Genomic DNA, 27620 nt, shown 5'->3' with positions numbered 1-27620 from the left:
AAGACGGTGAAGTAAATAAAAGCCTGGAGCTGTGATTGGAGAGTTTACGGTTATACCTATTGAGACTCTCAGAGAAGAGGAGAAAATACATGAAACACTTGATTTTACTCTGTTTTTCAGTTGAAATAAAATGTTTTACTTCACTTCTGAGGAAAAATGTTGTGTCATTTATCAGCCGCAGTGACAAACACACTTTAAAGGGATGGTTCAACATTTTGGCAAATTGGCCCATTGCCATAATCCCTATAGTCATAGCAGTAGGTTTGTTACCTTTAATTGTCGGTGCAAGCTATTTTTAGAACAGTTTTTCATCAAGCAGTCTCTGTATTTACCTCTACAACAACTCTGTCTCGTTTTGGAGTTGTTGGATTGTGTATTTGATGAGTTTGATGAGAGAAACCAAGAAATCCCATGAGCTTCTGTAGCGTAGCTCTGAGCAGCTCACGGCTCTGCTCCGCCGTTCTAAAAATAGCTTGCACCGACAATTAAAGGTAACAAACCTACTGCTACGACTATAGGGATTATGGCAATGGGCCAATTCGCCAAAATGTTGAACTATCCCTTTAATAGAAATATTTAATCCAAACTCTAATTTAAAAGCTTCTTGTTTAATCACAATGAATCGTGGATATGTGACGTTGAAATCGACCTAAAGGGATGAAAAAGACGACCTCACAGGAGCCAACATGGCCGCCCTGACCCTCTCTGTGGAGTTAAACCGACCGTAACATCTGGACCGTAACATCTGGACAGTAAATCTGACGATTTCAGCTCATGCAGAAAAGTGTTTGTGTGTTTTATATTTCTGGTGTAAACGGAGAAAGCAGCGTCTCAGTGGAGAGAGGCCGAGAGGTTTCAGAGGAGAAAAGTTTGAGAGCCGGAGATCGATCGTCTGCTCTTTGTTCTGAACTTCTCCTCCACATGAAAACGTCTGAAAACAAAACCAATGAAACTGAATCGAAAGCAGCGACTTCCTGTCACCGGTGGTACGGTTCAGGAGTATTGACGACGGAGACGCAGCGTCCTCCGTCTCCGGGTATGGATCCAGACTCAGACTCACCCTGGACTCGATCAGTCTGGCTTTCTCCAGCTGAGCCTCCTTCAGCATCTTCTCCATCTCCTCGATCTTCAGACAGTCCACTCCTCCCACACTGAGGACACACACACACACACACACCACAGCATTAACACTCATTTTTAACCTCCAACAGGAAACGTCAACATCCAAACTTTATTTAACCCTTTATTCAGAGTCTCCTTCTGTTTTTCCTCTCTCCTGGTCTCTTTGTGTATTAAAGCTTGTTAAACTTCAGCCCTGTGATGCACAATCAGGTCGTTAACATCCTTTTTTTTCAGGACAACCTGGACTTTCAGAAAATATCCATCCAATAGTGGTGTGATATGAATGTAGAAAAATATATATGATCAGAAAAATAAAGTAAAAATAAAAAAACGGACTATAAATTTCACATATATTTGTTGGAAACACACAGGAAATGATTATAAACTTGTTTTTAGACACTGTATAATTGTTCTTTGAGCTCTTGGGGATTAGAGGGAAAAGAATAAAGGCTCTAATTATGATACCAAATATATTATTTACATTATTTACAAGGTCTTAGATGCCTAAAATGCATAAATGTTAATCTACGCATTATTTATTGCATTTACGGCTGATTTTCTGATAATCGCGATCAGAAAAAGGCAAGAGAGCATCAACTATCTGGATGTAAATTAACTCTATCTCGCACACAGGTCTCCTGTTGGACACAGATGTCTGTCCAACAACTCCACAACGCTCTGGTGGACAAGTTGTGACCTGCACATTCACCACGCTATGAGATAATAACAGAACGTTACCAGACAGAGTTGTTTTAGAGGGAAATTCATGCAAAACCGCTGATGTGCGTTGCCTTCAGGGACAGTTTTTAATCAAGCAGTCTCTGCATTTCCCTCTAAAACAACTCTGTCTGGTAACGTTCTGTTATTATCTCATAGCGTGGTGAATGTGCAGGTCACAACTTGTCCACCAGAGCATTGTGGAGTTGTTGGATTGTGTATTTGATGAGTTTGATGAGGGAAACCAAGAAATCCCATGAGCCTCCGTAGCGTAGCTCTGAGCAGCTCACGGCTCTGCTCCACCGTTCTATAAACAGCTTACACCGACAATTAAAGGTAACGAACCTACTGCTATGACTATAGGGATTATGGCAATGGGCCAATTAGCCAAAATGTTGAACTATCCCTTTTACTAGAACCAGTAGATCTGGGCCCGGTTCATCAGATTGGACCTGGTCCTGGTCCTGGTCTTGCCAGAGACCAGGACCAGTCTGATGCAGCGGTCTGATCCTCCTCAGACTTCAGGCTGAGGTTGTTGTGTTTGTGCGGCTGCGGCTCAGAGCAGGTGAACACTCGCTCTGAAAAATTGATGTTATTGTTGCTGAGAGAAAATCTGATGAAATCTGGTTTCTTCACTTTCTGTTCAGCAGCAAAACAACATCTCCAGTCTTCAGTTTTCAGTCTGGCTGCAGCTCCCGGCTTTAATCACTCGTCTCTGTCTGTCCCACCGCCCAACGTGAGGCGTTCACTGACAGCTCCTAACCAGCCCCGATCAATTACCGTCTGCTAAGAGCTGCTTTATTTTAAAAACACAACAACAACAAGAACAAGAGCTAACGCCAGGGTTTCTGATTCTGACGTCTCGGCCTCAAACCGGTCTCATCATGAATTTCACCTCTTCTCCGACTCGTCTCTCTGAGTTTAAAGGTACATTGTGTAGGAATTCCTCCCATCTAGCGTTGCGGTTGTATATCACAAGCAACTCAATGGTATTTTTCATGCTGCATTCACGTGAAATTGGGCAGACGGCAGACGGACGACAGCCGCTGCACGTAACGGCATAAACAAGCCTCTATGTAAACAAGTGGTCCGTCAGCACGAGGCAAAACAATACACGTGACAATATGTTGTCATGGCGATGTTTACCTGACCCACGTTTTACCGGCTTTCTCTCGACATCTGTGACTAAAATGACATCTGGTTTGTTACCGACGGCCGTCTGCCCGACTGCAGGTGAATGCAGCATCAGTAATCAGTAATAATCGATTTTCGCGAATAGATAACAGGAGAAGTTACACAATGTCTCTTTAAGTCCTGAGTTTAAAACAAAACAACAGAAACAGAGCGATCAGCAGCAGCAGCAGCTCTGGTCGTTTCTGAATATCTGACTCTAGAGAGTCGTGAAGAGGAAAAGGAACAGATGTTCTGCAAATGGAGCGAGCTGTGGATAAAGACTTGAACTGGAGGGGAGCAGAGTGTGTGTGTGTGTGTGTGTGTGTGTGTGTGTGTTCCTGGTGACTGATGAACATTGCTGATTTATTCACTGCGTCTTTTTCTCTGAGAAACATTTTTCAAACCTGAAACCTCGTTTTTTTTAACGAGATTGTGACGACTTGATTTGAGTCTACTGAGTTTTTACTGAATCTGTTCCATCTTTTCTCTCTGGAGCCGTGTCCATGAGTTGGTTTTTTTTATCTCCTGAGTTGAGTTTAAATGATTTTAAACTGAGACATCTCTCTCATACAGTATGAAGACGTCTCAGTAACACTTTGCTTCATATACATTCATTTACTTTGTGTTAACCTGCTGTCGTCTGAGCTGTGTGATCCATGTAAATGTGTGAGACGACGACAACGACGACTGTTTAATGGAAAACAAATGAATCTGAACCGTATTCCACTAAGTAACAGAATGAAAAAAAACCCAGAAAACATTCAAGTATTAAACTGTGAATATTCAGAGTCACCGATCTGATTGATTCTCCAGTTCAGCTTTGACTCTAAATCCTGATTCATTGCTAATTTGTTATTTAGTAAGTTAAAGTGATAGTTCACCCAAAATTCAAATTTCACTCATTATCTACTCACCCTCATGTCGACTAAAGCTGGTTTCACACCGGACCTTTTGTTTTTAGAACGAGCGACGAGTTTACATGTTAAGTCAATGCAAACGAGCGATGGAGCGTTTAATCGCCCAGGCGAAAAAACGCTGGGGCTCGGAGCGACAGCGACGGAGCGTCGGAGCATTTTTTCACTCAAGTCGCTCCCGTCGCTCGAGATGAGAAATCCCAACTCTCCGGCCATCAGTCGCTCGTCGCTCAGCGCTGATTGGCTGCCGTAATGCCGGTGGTGCCGGTGTAAACAGAGGCACATGGCAGTGGGCATGACGTCATCGAAGCGAAAATGCCAGTCTGTGGCTCTGTGCCAAATTGACGAGCGGCTGCAGCTGAGCGACGGGGCGTTTTTTTCGGAGCGATACGAGCGACAGCGACAAAAATAAAAGCTCCGGTGTGAACGCACCTTAAGGGCTGGGAGAAGTTTCAGAGTCCTCCATGCCTTCTCTGAGTTACAGTGGGGCTCCGTGCACTTATTTAATTTTTTTCGGAACAATTTCTCATGTTGGGGCTTCAGTACAAGAGGGACATTACAGACGAGCACTATGGAGGTATTTGGATGTTTTTTGGTGTCTTTCTGGACGAAGAAAAGTGAGCTCCGTTCGCAACCGTCATATGGACATGCAGTGCTGCACGAAGGCACGGAGGACTCTGAAACTTCTCCCAGCCCTTAGTCGACATGAGGGTGAGTAGATAATGAGTGAAATTTGAATTTTGGGTGAACTATCCCTTTAAGACAAGAAGGAAATTGACAGATTAAGAGCCCACCCACACGGATATGAGCTTCAGTGAATCTGCAAGAGCTTTTTTTAATCATTATTTGTCTTATTCTTGTCAAAATGTCTCATTTCTAGTCAAAACGAATCCCTTTCCACTTAAAATAAGACTCATCGCCTAAAAATTAACTTGTTTTTTGATCATTTTCACTTGTTTCAAACAAATTTTCATTTGAAATAAGTAGAAATCTGCCAGTGAAAGTTTTTTGTGCTTGTAATAAGAAAGAAAAACTTGCTCCACTATCAGATTCTTCTACTAATTTTAAGTGAAAATCTGCTTGAAAGAAGTAAAAAAGTGTCTAAAACAAGCTGCTTTTTATGTTTTTTATGATTAGTTTTGACTAGAAATGAGACAAATATTCTATAATATAAGATATTTGAGTTTTTGCAGTGTAATGCGTTTATAAATAAATATTTAAACTACAAAAAAAGGAAAAGTACCTGGACATGTTGTCTGGCGAGCAGGCCGAGTTGTTGCCCGTGGAGACGCTGGTGTCCATGCTGTCGGAGCTCTCCAGGCTCAGCGTGTCGTACGGCTGCTCTCCGGCCGACGGCGGCTGGTGGTGCAGGATGGAGTGGTGCATCATGGGAGCGGTGGCGGCGGAGACGTGGTGGCTCAGCGTGGGGCTGTAGGCCATGACGGGGGAGTAGGAGGAGGACGGCGAGGAGGAGGAGGCCGCCGCTGCCGCCGATGACATCATGAGGTGGGTCTGGGAGCCGTGCAGCGCCTCCCACTGGCACTGAGCCTCGACCGCCGCTCGCTGCTTCAGCTCGGCCAGACGGCGCCGCTGCTCCTCGATCACCTGCTGGCCTGGGGGAGAGGAGGAGGAGGAGGAGGTTAGAGGGTCTGAGCCGGTCTGGACCTGAACTACCACAACCAGACCAGAACCAGGAGCAGAACCAGGAGCAGAACCAGAACCAGGAGCAGAACCAGGAGCAGAACCAGAACCAGAACCAGAACCAGACTAGAAAGACCTGAACCAGAACCAGGACCAGGAGCAGAACCAGGAGCAGAACCAGGAGCAAAACCAGAACCACGAGCAGGACCAGGAGAAGAAGAGGAGGAAGAAGAGGAAGAGGAGGAATAAGGAGGAGGAAGAGGAGGAGGAGAGAAGGAGAGGAGAGAAGAAGAGGAAGAGGAGGAGGAGGAAGAGGAGGAGGAGGAGAGAAGAAGAGGAGGAGAAAGAGGAAGAGGAGGAGGGGGAGGAGGAGGAAGAAGAGGAGGAGGAGGAAGAGGAGGAATAAGGAGGAGGAAGAGGAGGAAGAAGAGGAAGAAGAGGAGGAGAAAGAGGAGGAGGAGGGGGAGGAGGAGGAAGAAGAGGAGGAGGAGGAGAAAGAGGAAGAGAAAGAGGAGGAGGAGCAAGAGGAGGAGGAGGAGGAGGATCTGCTTCGGTTTGGACCTGAACACCATCACCAGCCCATAAAGACCTGAAACAACCAGAACCAGAACCACGAGCAAAACCAGGAGCAGGAGCAGGAGCAGGAGCAGGAGCAGGAGCAGGAGCAGGAGCAGCCCACACACCTCAGGACTGTGAACCATGCCCCCCCTCCTCCACCTCCACCTGCTCCGTCTAAAACGCTCCACATGCAACATTCATCCTCCACCAGCAGGAAAAAAAAAAACGTTCATGGAAGATTGATGGAAGAAAGAAAAGAGAGTTTCTGTGTTTCAGATAAAAGAAAAGATGAAAAGAAATCTTTTTTGTGGGGGAGGGGAGGGCGAGTTAATGACACACAGAAGAGATGAAGAGGGAGGAGGAGGAGGAGGAGGAGGAGGAGGTGAAGACTGGGTCTGAAAGTGTCAGGTCGTCATGGTAAACGCTGCCTTTGATGGATAAACCAACAGCAGTAACAGTCTGAACTACAGGTTCAACTTCCCCTGAGCTCAGGGCTTTCACTGAATCTCTTTTAGGTTTAAGGGGGGGAAAAAGTCATTAGCAGCAGCAGCAGATTAAAATTTGACTGTTTCCATGGAAACCGTGGATTTGCTTCAACAGCATCAACACGTGTGCGTGATAAAAAAAAAACCACGTCAGGTAAACTTAGCTCCCTGGTCCTCTGTGCAACAACTGAGAAGACTTTAAGTGTTTCCTTAAGGGTTAAATTAGCCTTTTAAGGTAAATACTTAAACAAACGCGTTTATGAGGAATCTTGAAAATATTTATTGGGACCCCAGGAATAGTAGTCGTCACCATTGTGACAATTAATGAGGATCCGCTCAACAATAAACACAGGGTTTAATTTATCCTTAGCTGAGGGAGGTCAGTAAATGTGTCGCACAGAATCTCATTAAGTTTTTCTGTAGTTAAGGAAAAACAGTTAACAATGTTGTAAATGAGTTCCTCGTCGTCCCCTGGCTGCAAACCTTATGTTTTTTCCCCTTAGCTTGATGGTTAAGGTGTTGTTCCACTTGAAGTGATTCCTTGAGGGTTAAATGAGCATCTTAAGGAAAACATTTAAACGTGTTTATGAGGAAACATTAACTTTGACTAATTAAGGAAAATCTTAACTTATTAAGGGAAAACTAAGGACTAAGGATTTCTAGTGTTTTTGTGCAACTGGCTCCAAACACCTTCACTTTTCCACTTGACACACAAGGTTTAATTCATCTTTAGCTGAGGGAGTTCAGTAAATGTGTTGCACAGAATCTTTTTCAGTTTTTCTGTAATTAAGAAAAACAAGTTAACAACATCATAAACCAGTTCCTCGTCGTCTCCTGGCTGCAGCTCATTCATCATTTTCTTTTATTTATCACCATAGTTAAAGGAAGTTTTTTCCCCCTTACAGGTAGCTTGATTGTTAAGGTGTTTTTTTGACTATAAGTTGAAAAGTAAGAAAAGGAGAAAACTTTAAAAACTCAAGTGAACACTGTTCAGTAAATCTTAACTTCAGACATCTACAGCGAGGCTTCTGATTGGCTGCTGAATGACAGATAGATAAACAATCAGGAGGACAAGGGGTTAATGTCAGACCCAGAGTGAGTGAAGACAGGAGGAGGAGAAGGAAGAGGAGGAGGAAGAGGAGGAGAGAAGAAGAGGAGGAGGAAGAGGAGGAGAAGGAGGAGGAGGAAGGAGGTGGAGGAGGAAGAGGAAGAGAGAAGAGAGGAGGAAGAGGAGGAAGAGGAACATCTGGACCAGTGAGCTCTACCTGCTGAGTCGACATCATCGACTCTGCTGCTGCTGCTCAGTGTGGAGGCCCACGGCTCTGTGATGTCACACACACACACACACATGAGGACAAACCTGAGCTGGTGTGTGTGTGTGTGTGTGTGTGTGTGTGGGCGGCAGTTAACAAACACCAGACAGCTTCGCTCTGATCCATTTAGTCAAACAGCAGCGACGCATGAGGAGAATCGCTCCTCCAACACACACACACACATAAACACAAAGTGAACATCTGTTGCCTGGCGACCAGGTTGTTTACTTGGAGCCGTTAAAGCAGCAGTTTTTTACCGTTTAGTGAAAGTCTCATCAGCTCTCACACTCAACTGGAACATTTATTCATGTGCACATCTGTGAACATCTGTGTGTGTTTCTGAAACACAATAAACTACACAATAAACACGCGAGTTGAGCCACAGAGATAAAACTTATGACTCACTCATCTCCTAGCAACAGGATCAGATTATAACAGATAGAACATTTTTATTTAATTCAACTTTACATTATGATTGAACTACGTGTATTAACCTTGTGTGACCAAATCTGCACTTTAAACTGTCACTTTAATTATATTTAATCATAATTATCACTGGATTTGTCTTTGCGTTTTTAACAGTGACAAAAAATATTTTTCACAGTGAAAGAGCAAAACTGAGAGTTTGTAACATTTTGTGACAGAACATTAATCTTAAATCTGGAGTGGAGCCATATTATAATTAAAAACATGGTAACACTCTATAAAAAAGTAAACAGTATTAATACCCAGGGGGCAAAATCCCAGTTTTTTGAAAAACGGACACGGAGCATTGTAAAAGGTTTGACACCAGAAATGATATGTAGGAACTTCAAGGATTAAAACTTGGGTGGACAACCCGGTCAACTAGCTGCTGGAAAGCTACAGGGGCCAAAAGCCTTTTCTGGGGTCATTTTGCTGGCGAAATGATGTAAATGCAAATATTTAGGTACTACAATGGCAGAAATAGTCATACAACTATAAAATTTGGCAGAGAGTATCTTGACACATAGGGGGAGGCATGAAAAAAAGATTCTGGGGTTTGTTGCAACTCGATTTTAAGATATCACCCTCAACATCCCAAAAAAAGACCAAAAAAAGTACTGTTCGCCTGACAAATTCTCATGAAAATTATTATTTTTCAGCACTTTATGGAGAATATCTATGCTTAACACATATATAGAAAATTTCCTTAATTCATAAGCTTCCATTTGAGTCCAAGATAGCCTTTCTACTAGCTACCGGAAAGCTACAGGCTGTCTCCAAACAATGCAACACCTATTGTGAAAAACTCCTTGTTAACTGGCATGATCAGAAAACATTCTATTTCTGGTCTCTCCAAAGTGAACAGATAGATAGAGAAGACCGTTGGCCACAGCAAGTGGGGCTTTTGAGATAGAAAGGCTATCTTGGACTCAAATGGAAGCTTATGAATTAATTAATTTTCTATATACATGTTAGGCATAGATATTCTCCATAAAGTGCTGAAAAATAATAATTTTCATGAGAATTTGTCAGGCGAACAGAACTTTTTTTGGTCTTTTTTGGGATGTTGAGGGTGATATCTTAAAATCGAGTTGCAACAAACCCCAGAATCTTTTTTTCATGCCTCCCCCTATGTGTCAAGATACTCTCTGCCAAATTTTATAGTTGTATGACTATTTCTGCCATTGTAGTACCTAAATATTTGCATTTACATCATTTCGCCAGCAAAATGACCCAAGAAAGGGGTTTTGACCCCTGTAGCTTTCCAGCAGCTAGTTGACCGGGTTGTCCACCCAGGTTTTAATCCTTGAAGTTCCTAGATATCATTTCTGGTGTCAAACCTTTTACAACGCTCCGTGTCCGTTTTTTTGCTTTGCCCCCTGGGTATAAGCATTAGTTGAGCATATTGAATTCATCATTTATAACACATGAATTCTCATCTATGTAGTTTATAAACACAGTTAAAAATGTTTTACTCATCATTGATAAGCACTAACTGTGTTTATAAACTACATACTAATGAGTATTCATGCGTTATAAATAAAGAATTCAGTATTTATTATTAATGCTTAACTAATGCTTAATAGTTTGTACTTATTATCAAAAGTTAAAACATATTATGATACATATTTATTCTATGTATAAATAGTTATTGCACTGCGTGTTGACGCTGTAAGTGAATTCCTGCCAGATACTAACAGGCAAAAACACTGTGTTTTCATGCACTGATCAATTTTGAGATTTTGGGCTATTTTTCTTCCTTAACATGTATTCCTTCAGGAAAGTAAAAAGAAATGGTAGAAAATCCACATTAAGGTTTTTATTTTACTTCATTTTGTCTCTTTCATCAGTAGATTTCTCCTAAATTCACCAAAAGTTAGTCTGACCCATGTCATGTCAGGTATCATTGTAAAGCTCTTTCTCCTGAACAATGCTGTAGGCTCCAAAAACTGTCATTTCCTTTGTATCTGCAACCAATCATAAAAGTACGATTTACATTAACAATCTATGGAGTTTTACAGTACAAGTCTTTAAAGGCCGTTTTCTCAAAATGAGTTTTTCCTCAGACTCTGAGCTAGAAATCTCCACTTCAGCAGCACTTACAGACACCAAACCTTCCAGTTGTATTCCTGTCTATATCCTGAAGGTTTTTACAGAGGGGATTGTTGATATATCATTCACAGCCTGATTTATACAACATTTTATTCCTAAAAACATGGCTGGTGACAGTATTTTCTCATTTACAAAGTGATGAAAAGAGATATCCAAAATCCTCCTCTGTAAAAACTTCTGACTCTAATGTGTTAACAAAATAAAACAAGAATTTTGAAAGGGGCTTCATCCATTGTTCAGATTTCGGTTCTGGAAATGTATGCAAATTACTGCATATTTCATCAGATATTGCCTCATTTACATATTTAAACATAAAATTTGACAAAACTTGTAATACAAAAAATATTGCTCTTAATGTGAGTGATAAACTTGGGAAGTTTCATGGTGATATCAGTTTTGTTTTTTTTACCCTATTCACCTGTGGTGTCCGTGTTCAGATCGTTGCTCCTTTAAATGATTAAAAGGTGAATGAGCGTCTCGGGGTCACTGACCTTTCTGCTGCAGGGCGAGCTGCCGCTTGGTCTCGATGTCCTGCAGAGTGGCAGCCAGGTTCCTGGGCAGACTGCCGGTGCTGTTGGCCACCAGCAGGGGGCTCTGCACACACACACACACACACAGACACACACAGGGTCAGGACATATAGTATGATATAAGACTTGATCAGAGGTCGGTACAGTCTCTCCACCTCGACGCCTCCTCTCTACCTTGGAGCTGGAGTTGCGTCCCAGAGTGGCCGCTCCGTGCTGCAGCGGGGAGGAGGAGCCGGACTTGGGCTGATGATGATGATGATGATGATGCTGATGATGATGAAGAGGCAGACCTGGATCGCTGTCCAGCTTCGAGCGGAAAACCTGAGGAAGAGGACAGACGTCAACATGAGGGGTCAGAGTTACAGTGAGAACCAGCCCAGTGAGACGGGAGGACGAGGTTAGAGGACGACTGGTCTCCAGCTCAAACACCTGGTGGACGATCATCACGATGGTAAAAAGGTAAAACGTCTGATCGCTGACGGAGTGAATAGTAAATAAATAACAAGCTGCATGAACGATATCAGTTTTAACGACAGAAAACAGACAAACACATGAGTTAAAAGCACCAATTGCTCTTGATCAAGATGCTGCATTCATGGGCTGTAGGATCTTTCAGCTTTAAAAGTTATAACATGAAGCTTTTTCCACATTAAAACAACTGGAGCTGAATCAATGATTTTAATGATCAACAGTCAAGTTTTTAATTCACTTTTTAAAGATGTATGTTTAGTTTATAACTCTATATTTTGAAGTGGAACTGCTTTATTCAGTGTTTCCCTCCGGTTGGTACTGTATGTTGTAGAGAAGAGGACACATCTGGATAACTGACAGCCTGATGAACATCTGGTTCATCAGCTGCTGCCTCATATTCAGTGTCGGTAAAAACACTTTATTATTATCACCTGCTCTGTTTGTTTGTAAAACCTAAAAAAAACAGCGACACTGAAGGATCCAGACTGGAGACGGAGCTGAGGACAACAACTCCCATGATGCCACGCTTCTTCCTCATAACATCACCAAAGGCCCTGTATCTAAGTCTGCGTTCGACTGCACTCGGAAGTCAGAAAGGTCCGACCTCCAAATCGGAAAAATGCAATTATAGAACGGCTCTTGAACTCGGGACTCCGATTCGGGAATTCGGGTAGGATCCAAGCAGCCCGATTCGGTCGGAATTACGCCAAAGCAAAATGGCGTCGCATTTTCTCCTCAACTTTTACTGTTACGTGTCGTCTAATTTAGCATTTCTGTTACTAAAAGTGTAGAATTACTTTGCAATGGCATTTCCATTCCCACTCTGTTCATTTGTGATTTAAAAAGGTCTGCGCGCGTATGTAGTAGGGGCGAAAAACACACGTTCTCTCTCTCCCTTATGTAGCCGATGTACTTGCCCAGCCGTACTTATTGATGCTCGAAAGACATCCAAACAAACATCAGCTTACTGTGGCCGGCCATGCACGCAATCAAACACATTTACCTCGGAAGTCGGAATTTCTGACTCGGATCTTGGAGTGCAATCGAATGCAGCATTATAGTTCTATAGTTTAGGTTGAGAGACAGGACTGTAATTATGATGTGAATGCAGCGCGATTAAACCACACACACACACACACACACTCATGGATCCACCTTCCTCTGTGGATGTGAGTGAATGGCAGCATGAAGGACGAGTGGGAGAAACACAAAGGAGGAGAAGGAGGAGAAAAGAGGAAGAAGAAGTAGGAGAGGAAGAGGAGGAGGAGGAGGAGGAGGAGGAGACCCGTGTACCTGCAGCACAGGCCTTCGGGCCGACAGAGACTTGGTCGGTAGAGGAGGAGGAGGATCAGTCATCAGCTCCTGGTACCACTGCTCTAAATCTAGTCTGGGAGGCTGAGACCTGCTGCCCTCAGGCTGGTACTGAGGAGGAGGAGGAGCAGGAGGAGGAGGAGGAAGAAAGAGGAAGATGAAAGAGGAGAAGGAGAAAGTGGAAGGAGGCAGGGGAGGAGGAGGAGAGAGGAGGAGAAAGAGGAAGAAGGGGGAGGAAAGAGGAAGAGGAGGAATGAGGAGGGAGTTTGAGTAAGGAGAAAGAAGAAGGACAAGGAGAGAGGAGGAAGGAGAAAGAGGAAGGAGGAGAGAGGAGGAGGAATAAGAAGGAGGAGGAGGAAAAAAGAGGAAGATGAAAGAGGAGGAGGAGAAAGTGGAAGGAGGCAGGGGACGAGGAAGAGGGGGAAGGAGGAGGAGGAGAAGGAGGAAGGAAGAGGAGGAGGAGGGAGGAGGAAGAGGGAGGAGGAGGACGAGGAAGAGGGGGAAGGAGGAGGAGGAGGAGGAGGAGGGAGGAGGAAGAGGAGGAGGAAGGAGAGAAAACAGGAAAAGTTTAGAAAGCATCCCTGGTGCAGCATCGAGGGGAGAAACATTTGTTTCACAAACTTTATACAAAAACTGTAATTAAGACTTTTTTTAAATTCAATATCTGAACATGACGTCGTCAGCTGCTGCTGCTGCTGCGTCGTCGTGGTTACCCTCCTCGTGCCCTGCAGCTGTCTGTGAGTTAATTCACTTTCTGCTGCAATGACCCAGTTTCTACTGTAAAGTTTCTCTTTCTGTGCAGCAGCAACAACAACGCTGCTTCACTTACTTAGTATTTTAGTTTTATTTATTCTAACCCTCAGCCTCAACAGCTGCTTACATAACACACAGCTCTCACTAACACAACCGTCATGCAGCTGGTAACACTTTATTTGACGCCTATCTCTATAACGCATTATAACCATACTTATGAGTTATAATGCAGTTATAGCACTGTATAACTATAGTTATAAACACTCATAAATGACCATAATGCTTTATAACAATAATCATAACACACTATAAAGTATTTTATCATGACTTATAAGGCCAGGTATTATAATATGTTATAATTGTTAGTAACTCGCTGACAATGCCCACATCGATAATGCATTATAACTATAGTTATAATGTGTTATAAATTGGCTTAGAAACTTGTATAACCATCATTATACACACTCATAAATTATCATAAGGCTTTATAACAATAAGCATAACACAAGAGCATTTTATAATGGCTCATAAGGTCAAGTATTATAATAGAGTTATAATGCTCTATAATGTGTTATGCTTATTGTTATAAAGCCTTATGATAATTTATGAGTGTTTATAATGATAGTTATACACATTTATAAGACAATTGTAACACATTATAACTATATTTACTATATTATCAATTTGGGCATTGTCAGCAAGTTACTAACAATTATAACATATTATAATACCTGACTTTATAAGTCAAGATAAAATGCTTTATAGTGCGTTAAGATTATTGTCATAAAGCATTATGATCATTTATGAGTGTTTATAACTATAGTTATACAGTGCTATAACTGCATTATAACTCATTATAAGTATGGTTATAATGCATTATAGAGATACAGAGATAGGCGTCAAATAAAGTGTTACCCAGCTCATAAATGTGTTTTTATTCAGTATGCAGCTCAGGCAACAACTATTAGAAGAATCTGAAGATAAAGAAGAAAAAAATGAAATCAAATGTGATGGATTACATAAATTAAAGAGCTGAGAGCTGCTTTCACTGGGTCTTTGAGAACGACGGGAGTCTGTGACTGGAGGCGACGCAGCAGGATCCAGACTGAAGTGACATCACAGGGTTCAGGTGACATCATCATCGTTAACGCAGCTGGCAACATCTGGAGGTCAGGAGACAGACTGCTCCTCCAGATGTGGCGTCAGCGCAACGCACCGAGGTTGAACAGTTTAACTCCAGGTGATGGAGGTGGTTATTAAAAAAGCAGTTTTTTTCTCTTAAAGGGATAGTTCAACATTTTGGCAAATTGGCCCATTGCCATAATCCCTATAGTCATAGCAGTAGGTTTGTTACCTTTAATTGTCGGTGCAAGCTATTTCTAGAACGGCGGAGCAGAGCCGCGAGCTGCTCAGAGCTACGCTACGGAGGCTCATGGAATTTCTTGGTTTCCCTCATCAAACTCATCAAATACACAATCCAACAACTCCACAACGCTCTGGTGGACAAGTTGTGACCTGCACATTCACCATGCTATGAGATAATAACACAACGTTACCAGACAGAGTTGTTTTAGAGGTAAATGCAGAAACTGCTTGATGAAAAACTGTCCCTGAAGGAAACGCACATCAGTGGTTTTGCATGAATTTCCCTCTAAAACAACTCTGTCTGGTAACGTTGTGTTATTATCTCATAGCGTGGTGAATGTGCAGGTCACAACTTGTCCACCAGAGCGTTGTGGAGTTGTTGGATTGTGTATTTGATGAGTTTGATGAGGAAAACCAAGAAATCCCATGATGAGCCATTAAAGTTTTTAATGAACAGAAACCTCTTTTCACATTTGTATGTTGTATTTACTGCAAATTCTCAATTAAAAGTCGGGTCTGTTTATTTTTTCTACAAGTTCTTGTGAATGAACAAAACCTCATAAAGTCCACGATCGCCTGTTTGAGCCCTTTCTAAGCTGCTTGTCTCTGATAGAAGACGGGTCAGTTCAGCAGGTGCCTTTCATTTTGTGGATGTCCACCTGTCACGACTTCTCAAAACTTTCAGTTCTTGTCCGTTACTGGTTCATTAAAATGAAAACAACAACAACAAAAAACAAGTAATCTATTCTGTAAACTACTTCCAGTTGAGACACAGGTGTGTGTGTGTGTGTGTGTGTGTGTCAGGAGGAAACAGGGAGGAAAGCACACACACCTCCACAGAGAGAGAGAGGGAGGAGCCGTGAGGAGAGGGGAGGAGGCAGGAGAAGGCGGAGGAGGGGTCTACCGCTCCGGACTGCAGGGGCTGGCGGAGCGGGGAGGTGGGGGACGACTCCACCTTCGGCATCCCATAAATCTGATTCAACTGTCCCACCGTCACATACTCCTTCACACACACACACACACACAGGTGGAGAGGAGAAAGAGAGAGAGGTGTAAGGACAGGAGGAAACACGTCAGCTGACCTGAGGAGTGAAGGGAGGAGGAGGAGGTGAAGGGGTTAAAACACACAGCAGGAGGCGCCAACACACACACACACACACACACACACGCACACACGCACGCTGGACGTCAGGGTTGGAGCGACAGAAGCAGCCGACAGCGTCACATCACTCAGCTCTGACCTGCTGTGGTCAGTTTGATTATTGATCTGGTTAGAATCGACCCTTTGTCAAGTCCCGCCCTCCACGGTTACTGTTGCTAGGCTGGACAAACAATGGTTAACTCCCATTGGAAACCATTGAAAATGAGACAGATTTAAATTGCTTGTAAGGAAATTTTGAATTAACTAATATATCAGAAAAATGGTGTCCGTGATTGAAGACAGACGTGGCTAAAGAGCGATTGAACGGGCATTACATGACTTTTCCGAAAAGTGGTGAAAAAAATCATTGTTTTGGTCACTCACTAGCTAGTAGCTAACAACGCTAGCTAACGTTAGCTACTAGCTAACGCTTCTCCCGTTGCTCCTCGTAAAACTTCACAAAGTTCAAAAGACATTAGCAACGGTATGTTACATTTGCTAGATGACTTTGAAGGTTAACGTAATAGGCTTGTATATACATTTGTACGATATGTAAATATACGCTAAGTATGTTTATTGATGTCTTGGGTTTGGGGAATGGGATAAAAATGACTCTGGGAATACGTTCCGGATATCGTGAGTCGCTATTGCAGGAACCCCAGGCACACATAACCATATTGAAAAATATGTAGGCTAAAAGTATATAAGTAAGTATATAAAAGGTAGTTTTGCCGAAAATTTTGCTGTCTACCTGTCTTGTTTTCATAGAGTTTAGGGTTGTCCAACCTTAGAATGCTGCACATCTTGTGACATGGGGAGAAGCGCTCTGATTGGTGGATCAGCAGACCAATCAGAGGGCCAACAAAGGGTCAATTGATCACTTCCCACATTGTGTTTCATCTTTTTATCACATGAAACTGGAGCTGGTGGTTTCCTCATTTAAAGTTTTGGTCATTTTTAGACTTCATGTTCATGTTTGAATGACATTTTTTAATTGTTACTGTAATAAAATATAAAGTTTATTTTATCTGTTGAGTCAAATCTAACTGCTCCTGGAGCCTCGCCCATAAGGCTTTTTTTTTTTTTAATTTCCAGCTTAGAGCAGGTCATCACTAGTCTCGCTTCACCAGGCTCTTCAGAGAGGAGAAGAGCCTGGTGTCTGGTTACTCCGAATTTTGTCTGCATTCTGGTTCCTGTCTTCTAGCGGAGATGGAAATTACCAAATTCACCAAAATAAAAGTGTTCACCATTATAAAATAGACATTAACTTGTAATACAATAAAAGCAAAAGGTTAACTTAATGGCTCGGGGACTTTCTTGTAAATTATATTCCTTCAATTAAAAAGTTTCATCGCATTTTATTAGCTTGGTGCTTTTATTTTGACGGAAAGGCCTGTCTCTCTCACCCTGGATCCGGTTGCTTACCAAAACAGCGAGTCAACGGCCCCAGACTAGGTCAGCCAAAACTGAGGTTTAGTTACTCTTTAAATCTTCTGTATTCTTAATATGATCCAGTGACATCATCATCATCATCTTCATCATCGTCATCAGTGACCTCAGCAGAGAGAGAGTGAGCTCATGCACCACGACACAGTCAGTCAGTCAGTCTGATTGGCTACAGACCAGCAGGGGGCGCAGCAGCAGGACGACACAACAGAGGGGCCGGGGTCAGAGGTCAGGGGTCAGAGGTCAGGGGTCAGACAGACAGACAGGAAGTGATGGTACCTCGCAGGCGCCAGCTAACGCAGCATCTATGGCGAATGAGCGGCTGCGTGCGGCGGCAGCGGCCGGCGAGCTGCTGCTGCTGCTGCTGCTGCTGCTGCCGTCACCGTGGGCGACGGACATCTTACAAACGTCCGACAGCCTCAAATAGTCCTGAAGCCGGCGGCCGACAACGGGCGAGACAGGGATGAGAAGCCATGAGGACGATGTACACACACACACACACACACACACATATATATATACAGTATATATAGAAAGAGAAGCACAGAAACAAACATCCCATAATGCTTTGAGCTTTTCAGTTTGGAGGTGACGACTTCAGACTTTAAACAACCAGGTCCAGGTTTTTATCTGGTGGTTGTTGTCGTGTCGGGTCCAAGATGCAGAGAGTGTGTGTGTGTGTAAAATAAAGACACACACCAGTGACGTCGTGGTCGGTCGGTTCATATTTAAACTGAAGTGAGACAGAGGTGAAGTACTCCACTAAAGACGATGTCGTCTGAAAGTTACTGTGCTTAATTATCAATAATTAAAAGTCCCATATCCTGTAGTGTAGTAATGTAAAGGTCTGGGGCCTCATTTATCATCGTGGATACACCTTTTTTTACGCCATTTTCCCCTCGTTTTGTGCGTACGCACTTTTCTCCGCCAAATTTGGGATCTATCAAGCCAAAACCTGACGGGGAAAAGTGCGGACATTTACACCCATTTTGACCCTGGCGTACGCCTTTTTTGAGGAACAGGAGGAATTGGCGACACCGTTGCTGAGTCAGAGAACTGCAATGTGAGAGGGAGAGAGGAGCGGAGTACATTTAGAAGAGCACAGAGGATTTTTTAAAGTAATTGTGGTAGTGGTGGACCGTTGATGCTGGCAATCCAACCCGCTCTATAATAACACTAGGCTCTATGTTCATTGATAAACAGAGCGCATTGTGGATTTTGCTTTTTTGATTAGGCTATGTGTGACGTCCGACAAGGATCAAACCATCCAAGTTTAAAAACACACCGGCAGCAGCGCCCGTGATCTGCAGCTACTGAGACTGTTATTATTCTGTCACCTGAGTTAACGAGGTGCACGTGTGTTTGGAGCTGACGAGAGGGGAGAATAAAGAGTGAGACAACGCGGCCCTGAGGAGGAACTGTGAAGGACTCAGCTGTAATGGAAAATGACCTAAACCGAGTCCAGTAGAGCTGTAACTGTGTAGTGGGAAGGCCTGCAAATGGTAACTATCGTCCTGCTTCCTACATTGTTTTAACATCTAGGTAAAAAAAAAAAAAAAAAAAAAAAAGATTTTCTGGGATAAACGGGCAGATTATATAAGATTCTTCTTCTTTCTGCTCCCTTTTGTTGAGATTTGGGAGGTTTTTGTTTTTATTGTAGCTTATTAAAATGCAAGATCATTTTTCTGACTGATTTATTGCCCGTGTATCTGCTTTCGGAGAAGCGGAGAAGTTCCGCTTCTTTCCCCCGTCCTCCGCCGGTTGTCTCCGTTGTCACTTTGTTGTCACAAAAGTTGCTGCGCCACAGAGAGCACATGGCTAATTAAATATGCACGTGCTGACCATATAGAGTTGTATATAGGCGTTCCGGGGGCGGAGTAAGAGGTGTGTTCACGTGTGCACCATTCTTGAGTCCTGTGTGATTTATTGCGGAGAGTTGTGCGTACGAACAGTTTGATTGATCTGAAAAAGGTGTAAATATTTAGGGTGTACGCCATTTTCGTCTTTTCGCCGTACGCAAATATTTAGTAGCAGTTTTACACCCTCTTTCATAAATGAGGCCCCTGGTGTCTTCTCCTCTGTGTCTCTAACCCTCCTCTCCTCCATGTGCATCTGTTTCCAACGAAGCCGGTGAGAAATCACTCCATGGAGCGGTGGATAAGGTTATTTATCATCTACCATGTTACCATGTGTATATTTGTGTAGTCTTATCTGTCATAAACAAGAGATTACGGGTTACGGGGCGCGTTACGTTGTGTGGCGGCGCCGCAGAGACGAGAGCTGGGACACCAAAAAATTACAACCAAGAGGATAAAAAAAAAAACCTCTGAAGCTCCAGACTGGTGACATTACTCTGGTTCTTCCACCACAGAGATATTTAGACGTTAACTGCTCTGAAAAGTTAATTAACAAACAAATACAACTAAGCATCTGAATTCATTAAACATGTAAAGAAAACTAAAAAAAAACAGGTTTTACAGATTTAATTTAGGTTTTCAGAGCCGACACAACCGTAACTCATTAAATACTTCTTCTAATAAAAGCTCCATACGGTAGAAAGGTAGATGTTTGTTACTAGGCCATTCTAGGCCATTTCTTGACATGAATACGCAATTAATTATTATTTCTTGACATTACTGTGCAATAATTGTTATTTCTAGGCCATTTCTTTACATTAATAAGTAATTACATGTTATTTCTTGACATTATCACGTAATTAACGGCCTGTAAATTAAAGGTTTACCAACTTTTTTTTTCTGGATCAACAGTTCGGATCAGTTTGACATATGGGACCTTTAAGATCTGGTGAATAACGACACAGAACAGTGACCAGGACACTGACGGTGCAACACACGGACCTTGTTTTCGGGGGAGTGGAGGTGGGGGGGGGGGGTGAGTTGCACATAGAGAAAGCAGGGAGGGGAGAGGGGGGGGGGGGGCGGGGGGCGTAGCGGGCTTCATGCACAGGAGCGTTACGTTAGTCCGTTACCTCGGTGGGGCTGCTGGGGTACAACTGACAGGAGGGGGGGGGGTGTAAGTAGGAGGGAGGGGCCTGACAGAGGGAATGCTGGGAGGAGAGGACGTCCTCCAGCAGCAGCTCGGCCTCGCTGATGTGGAGCATTTCCTGTTCACACAGTCGACAGGGACACAAGGCGGTTTAATCAGTCTGTGTGTGTGTGTGTGTGTGTGTCTGTCGCTGGCCGTCGCTCTGCTGTGTGCTACCAACATCTCAGTTACATCAGTTAACCGTCATTAAAGGATAATTAGCGGTTTTTACAATCTGGACCTTATTTCTAGCATAAAATACGATCAATTGCCGAGAGCCGCGTATAATGTGAGTCTACAGGGCAGCAGAATGCAGCCTCTAAATAACACATTATCTGCAGAGAAACTCGTTCATTTCACCAATATTTAGTTATGATACGCTAGTGCTAGTCCCCTCTGAGTCCGGGGTTAGCTGTTATCAACATCCGGGGTCTCTAGGTTGACCTACTGACCTCTGACCTGGATGATGTCATCTCCGACCGCTGCCCGGCTCATTCTGATAATAACGATTCAACTCTGGCATTTGGGTCCATTTTTATCTCATCTATCCGGAGCTTTAGTGATTCCAGGTTGAGGAGAGGAAGCCTGTGGAAGCTGAACTTCATCCAGCTGCTCATTTTGTTCTGACAAGTCGGAAACACGCAGAAACGAACCGTAGCATTAGCAGTCGCAACAAGCGCTCAGAGATGACATCATCCGGGTCAGAGGTCAGTAGGTCAACCTACAGACCCCAGGTGTTGATAACAGGTAACCCCGGACTCAGAGGGGAATAGCACTAGCGTATCATAACTAAATATTGGTGAAATGAAGGAGTTTCTCTGCAGATAATGTGTTATTTAGAGGCTGCATTCTGCTGCCCTGTAGACTCACATTATATGGATATACGCGGCTCTCGGCTGGAGCTAATTTCGTCGGAACGACTTGTAATGACACTAAAGTTATCTGGGTGAGTAAATAAACGTATTTTATGCTAGAAATAAGGTCCAGATTGTAAAAAACGGTAATTATCCTTTAACTCTGGATCTGTCTGATCACAGCGACAGATCAGGAGGTCAGTGAGGTTGAAGAACGAGTGTGGAGGTGTGTGTGTGTGTGTTCACCGATCACACACACACTCTGAGGCTCGGCGGTGTCTCACCTCTCTCATTGCAGTGGACGACTTGGGGAAGCTCTTCCCTCCCGTCAGGCTGTGGTATCTCTTCTCCAGGGCCGAGAGCCGCTCCTTCTCCTGCAGCGTCACAACACAGAGTCAGGAGACACTTTTAGTGTTTGATACTTATACAGGTTCTCTGTGGTTATTTATCTGTCACTTTTTATTCTTCCATCTTTGTGTTTAAAGGATGAATACTCTGGAGTAGTTTTTTATTCCTCAAAGTGCATCTGGAGACCCGGGAGGCCGGTTCCTAGTCCTACCAAAACTTTATATGAGATTAATATAGCGACCGACACAAAAACGTCCATAAAACTACACAAAAACCATTTAATATTCCTCCACGCTGCTCGTCCGTGCATGAACGTCAGAGCGCAATCCAGGACTGTTTAGGCTGTAAAAATGTCCTAAATTAAGTTGTTTCCAGTAAACTCTGGACTATCTCCCTTCAGGACACTTGGATTGCAGTGGACGAGCAGTGTGGAGGAATATTAAATGGTTTTTGTGTAGTTTTATGAACGTTTTTGTGTCTGTGCTATTGACTATCATATAACATTTTCGTTGTATTAGTATGAATAGTATTCATCAGCATGAGGGTGAGTCACTAATGACTGAATTTCATTTTTTGGTGAACTATTCCTTTAATAGCTTGCCTCTAATGAAAGCAGCAACTTTGCCCCTAAGATTTGAGACGGTGCAAGTAAATCTTTCATCTACTTGCTCATGTGCAAACAGTTATTTGATGTTTTTTTTTTTGGTGAAACATGGAAAGCGGTGACTCAAAGTATCTGTAATCTGTCGTCACAGGTGTCGGGCCAATGTGTGAGAGGATCATGAATGTAAAGGAAATGTGAATATTTTTGTTTTACATGTTGAGCGCCCCGAAATGTCAGTCAGTCTGGAGCCCTGTCCCTGTGTTTATGAACTCACCTTCTGCAGCATTTGCAGTGCGAGCGTCCTGTCTTTACTGAGCCGCTCACACTCCTGAGACGCCTGCAGACTGAGCTGGTTGGCCTGGTTCTCCAGAGCCGACACCTTCTCCTGCAACAAACAAACACAACAGCCATTTGATTAAATCTTCAATGTAAACTGTATCAACATCAGAGGAAGTGTAAACACACACACTGAATACCAAAAACTCAAAATCTTACCAAGAATATTTATTTATACTAGATTTATTTCTAGTCAAAACAGTCTCATTATACTTGAGACTCATCGTATAAAAAGTAGCTTGTTTTTAGACACTTTTTACTTATATCTGATAGTGGAGCAAGTTTTTCTTATTACAAGCACAAAAAACTTGCTTTCACTGGCAGAGTTTTCTACTTATTTCAAGTGAAAATTTGTCTGAAACAAGTGAAAATAATCTAAAAACAAGTACATTTTTAGGTGATGAGTCTTATTTTAAAGGGATACGCCAATATTTTTTTCCGTGTCTTGCCTCACTCCTGAGTCCATGACCAGCAGATAGACACCATCCTTTCGACTGTTCGTGCAGTAACAAGGGAGGTAGAGCCGTATCGCCCGTAATTAGCTTAGCTCAAACGCTGGAAGTGTATAGGTAGTGTTAGCCTGCCTCCCCGAGCCGAAATCAGCAGTCAGAAGCTGATTTCATTTTAGCTCTAAACTCTGTAAATATATCACTTTATCAACATTTCAAACATTTTTAGGTGAGAAAGTAGCCGTTTAGATCAGCAGTGTGTCGTTAATTTGTCTAAATACCAGCTGTTTACAATTTTGTTCGGATGAATTCGGCGCTACTCAAGCTAGCCGTTGTGACCCAACGCACTTCCAAAATAAAACACCCGTTTCCCTTTACATACAGAAAACCATGACGATAGAATTTGTGCTTTTACTTTGAAATAGGAAGCTAACCTACCCTCGATGTAGCTAGCTTGAACCAAAATAAACCGTCTTTGCTTGAACCCTCCGTTTTGACCGATCTCGTCCCGTTACCGGCATTTGACCGCTCAAGATGCCTTACCGGAGAGTTTTGTCAGCTCTGAGACGAAGATCGGCCGCCGGTTTCCGTTTAGAGTTGCTGAAGAGTTTCTCTGATGACTTTAGGTAGGAGGCAGGCTAACACTACCTATACACTTCCAGTGTTTGAGCTAAGCTAATTAGCGGTGCACCAGCTCTGCCTGTATCTCCCTTGTTACTGCACGCACAGTCGAAAGGATGGTGTCTATCTGCTTGTCATGGACTAGGGAGTGAGGCAAGACACGAAAAAAAATGTTGGCGTATCCCTTTAAGTGGAAAGACGTTAGTTTTGACTAGAAATGAGACATTTTGACAAGAAAAAGGACATATTTTCCCGACCTTCCTCTTGGCCACGATGCCGTGGTACTCGGCTCGCTCCTGCAGAAGCTGCTGACTGATGGTCTCTCTCTCCTCCTCCAGGCTGCTCTCTCTCTCCAGCTGCTGGAACTCCAGGTCCTCAAACTTTTTGGTTCCCGCTTCCAACGTGTCACCTTCCTGATGGAGGAAACACACACACACACACACACACACACACACACAGACACACAGACACACACATATACGTAATCAGTGGTGAAATCATAGAAAACAGAAAACTCTCTGCTCACTCTGAAGCCATCCACTGTTCCCAGACCAGCGTGAGAGGAAACACTGTGATGTTTGTCTCTGAAACATCTTCCCAGCCCGGATCAAGCTGGTTTTGGTTTTGGTTTTTAAGGGTGGGGGGGTTGGGGGGGGGGGTTAATTAAGCAGACAGCCGTGACAAACATTCTCCTACTGCAGCACAGGCACCAGTGTGTGTGTGTGTGTGTGGTACAGTGAGGGAGGGGTCGGTCACTTCAACTGGAAGAATAAACACCACCCTAAAAAACCTGACTATAAAGGGACATTTCAACATTTTGCCATAATCCCTATAGTTTTAGCAGTAGGTTCGTTACCTATAATTGTCGGCACAAGCTATTTTTAGAACAGCGAGCTGCGCACTATCTCCACGTTTCCCTCATCAAACTCATCAAATACACAATCCAACAACTCCACAACGCTCTGGTGGACAATTGTGACCTGCACATTCACCACGCTATGAGATAATCATGTATAATTATGTAACATTACGACACACGTGCTTTTGAAATCCCTCCGCCCAGCAGCCGTGTCAGGAATGTAGTTCCGGCTGTATTTACCTCTAAAACAACTCTGTCTGTTTTGGAGTTGTTGGATTGTGTACTTGATAAGTTTGATGGGGGAAAGACGGAAATACCATTAGCTTCCATAGCTTTAGCTGAGCAGCTCACGGCTCTGCCCCGCTGATCTCAAAACAACATGCACCGATAATTAAAGGTAACGAACCTACTGCTATGACTATAGGGATTATGGCAATGGGCCAATTCGCCAAAATGTTGAACTATCCCTTTAAGATGCAGTTGATCGAGTGGCCCAGACATGATCGGATATTAAAGGCGTCCTTAGTGTTGTTCCTTCCACTTTTGATCGGATCACCTCAGGCCTTGTCGTCCACATGGAGACGTTTGCATCGTTTCAACAAATATCTACGTCCACACAGATTCACTGAAAACATGAGACTCTAAACGCTGCAGTACGTCCACGGTTCATTTTACTCCACGAGAGAAAGACGGTAAAATGTGGGTCAGGTAAACAATACCACATCACCATGACAACATATTGTCACGCCTGTATTGTTTTGCCTCGTGCTGAAGGACCACTTGTTTACATAGACGCTTGTTTATCCTGTTACATGCAGCGTCTGTTGTCTGTCTGACGTCTGCCCCATTTCACGTGAATGCAACATCAAGAATACGTTCAGATATGCAACCGCACCACTAGATGGGGGGAATTCCTACATACTATACCTTCAAGACCATTTTTTTTTTTTTTTTGGCAATAATCAAAACAAATTGTCTCAAAATTGTCAAAAAAACATACACTTTTATCTACTTCTCCTGCTTTATTAACTATCCTACATGTCTGTTTGTTTTTCTCGTGTTCATCCTCCTGAGAAGTGATGAACCCACAATGCAGAGTGCGACTCCAAAACCAAACAGCAGCGTTAATAACCGACATGTTGGAGAAGTCACAGGATGAGACTAGCGCAGACAGAGAATGGGTCTAGTCAGGAGCCGACGCTGCAGCATGTTAATGGATTAGTGAGGAGTTATACAGACTCATTATACAGCAAGAGGAGGAGGTGCAGGTCAGATTCACACATGCAGCAGCAGCAGCAGCAGCAGCAGCGGTGGAGCAGCAGGAGGAGCAGGAGCAGCAGGAGGGTCAAGGTGTCATCGTGTCACATGACCATAAAAATGCAGCACTGACAGCTGAAGTGACCGGGGGAGTCGAACACGAGGTTCCAGTGGTGTGGAGGTGTGGAGGGGGGGGGATTCCTGCACGACTGTGTGTGTGTGTGTGTCGCAGGCTCTTGCTAAAGGGTCAAATGTGTCGGCAGCTCTGTGTGTGAACTGCGAGTTGACACTGACACTGTGTCACAGAGACACAGAGAGAAGACGCTACTGAAGTGTTTGGTAACCGTTTAAAGGGATAGTTCAAAATTTTGACAAAGTGGCCCATTGCCATAATCCCTATAGTCATAGCAGTAGGTTTGTTACCTTTAATTGTCGGTGCAAGCTATTTTTAGAACGGCGGAGCAGAGCCGTGAGCTGCTCAGAGCTATGTTACAGAGGCTCATGGGATTTCTTGGTTTCCCTCATCAAACTCATCAAATACACAATCCAACAACTCCAAAACGCTCTGGTGGACCAGTTGTGACCTGCACATTCACCACGCTAACATAACGTTACCAGACAGAGTTGTTTTAGAGGGAAATTCATGCAAAACTGCTGATGCACGTTGCCTTCAGAGACAGTTTTTCATCAAGCAGTCTCTGTATTTCCCACTCTCATAGCGTGGTGAATGTGCAGGTCACAACTTGTCCACCAGAGCGTTGTGGAGTTGTTGGATTGTGTATTTGATGAGTTTGATGAGGGAAACCAAGAAATCCCATGAGCCTCCGTAGCGTAGCTCTGAGCAGCTCACGGCTCTGCTCCGCCGTTCTAAAAACAGCTTGCACCGACAATTAAAGGTAACGAACCTACTGCTATGACTATAGGGATTATGGCAATGGGCCAATTTGCCAAAATGTTGAACTATCCCTTTCATTTACAGGACACTAACGTAATTATGTCAAGAAATAGCCTAGAAATAACAATTAATTACGTAGTAATAGGGGTCTAACGTAAACGACTGTGGGACAGGTGAAAGGGGGCGGAGTCTTGGTGCTTCTGGTGGACCCACCCTTTTGAGCTGTTCCTGCAACTGTTCTCGCAGGGACTCGGGACAGTTATGCAGCTGGTTCTGCAGCTCAGCGAAGCCCTCCTGGAGGCTCTGCAGGGCGCGGCGCTCGGCCTCAACATTAGCCCTCTCCTAGAAGAGACACACACACACACACAGGATGGATGGGTGAGGGGAGAGAAAGAGAGAGAGAGAGAGAGAGAAACACACTGCTCAAAATCCACGCCATGCACATAAACAAAGCTGCGAGGTGTTAGCCAACACACACATCCTGACTGATGTTTTAGAGCTTGGCAGAGCACAGGAGGCGTCGGTGTTAAACCTGTGGGATGGACGGATGATGGATGGATGACAGAGGAGACAGTTATAGCTCAGGTCTTATTATTTAGATCCATTCATCAAATGAGATCAGCTTCAATGAACAGCTTCAATACCCACATAGAACCTGCTGAAGGAGCCATTTGTTTTGTCACTAGCCACGTTTACATGGAGACAAATAATCAGAATAAAATAGAAATAAATGCTGATCTGAATAAAACTGCGTCATATAAACATGTCGATTGGAAAATATGGTGGATAGATAGAGATAGAAAAGGGTAGAAAGAAAGAAAGAAAGAAAGAAAGA

General features: G+C 43.5%; 1 protein-coding gene across 5 annotated transcripts in view; it reads right to left on the bottom strand.

Annotated features, from left to right (window-relative positions):
- The window catches only part of LOC310995818 (pleckstrin homology-like domain family B member 1), a 143628-nt gene that overhangs the window by 11532 nt on the left and 104476 nt on the right, over positions 1-27620 (bottom strand). For 3 of the 5 annotated variants that reach the window (XM_083984959.1, XM_083984963.1, XM_083984962.1), the window contains 10 exons: positions 26999-27127; positions 24032-24187; positions 22643-22753; positions 21701-21790; positions 15763-15933; positions 12795-12923; positions 11205-11351; positions 10992-11094; positions 5170-5539; positions 1061-1151 (listed from right to left, as the gene is read on the bottom strand). In XM_083984959.1, the coding sequence (XP_083841085.1) occupies positions 1061-1151; positions 5170-5539; positions 10992-11094; positions 11205-11351; positions 12795-12923; positions 15763-15933; positions 21701-21790; positions 22643-22753; positions 24032-24187; positions 26999-27127 (1497 nt within the window). The remainder of the gene's footprint in view (positions 1-1060; positions 1152-5169; positions 5540-10991; positions 11095-11204; positions 11352-12794; positions 12924-15762; positions 15934-21700; positions 21791-22642; positions 22754-24031; positions 24188-26998; positions 27128-27620) is intronic. The other 2 variants (XM_083984960.1, XM_083984961.1) reach the window with 2 other exon arrangements.

This window comes from Trachurus trachurus, assembly GCF_905171665.1.
Source record: "Trachurus trachurus genome assembly, chromosome: 13".
Classification (NCBI taxonomy): Eukaryota; Metazoa; Chordata; class Actinopteri; order Carangiformes; family Carangidae; genus Trachurus; species Trachurus trachurus.
This window is presented reverse-complemented; position numbering and strand designations above follow the sequence as displayed.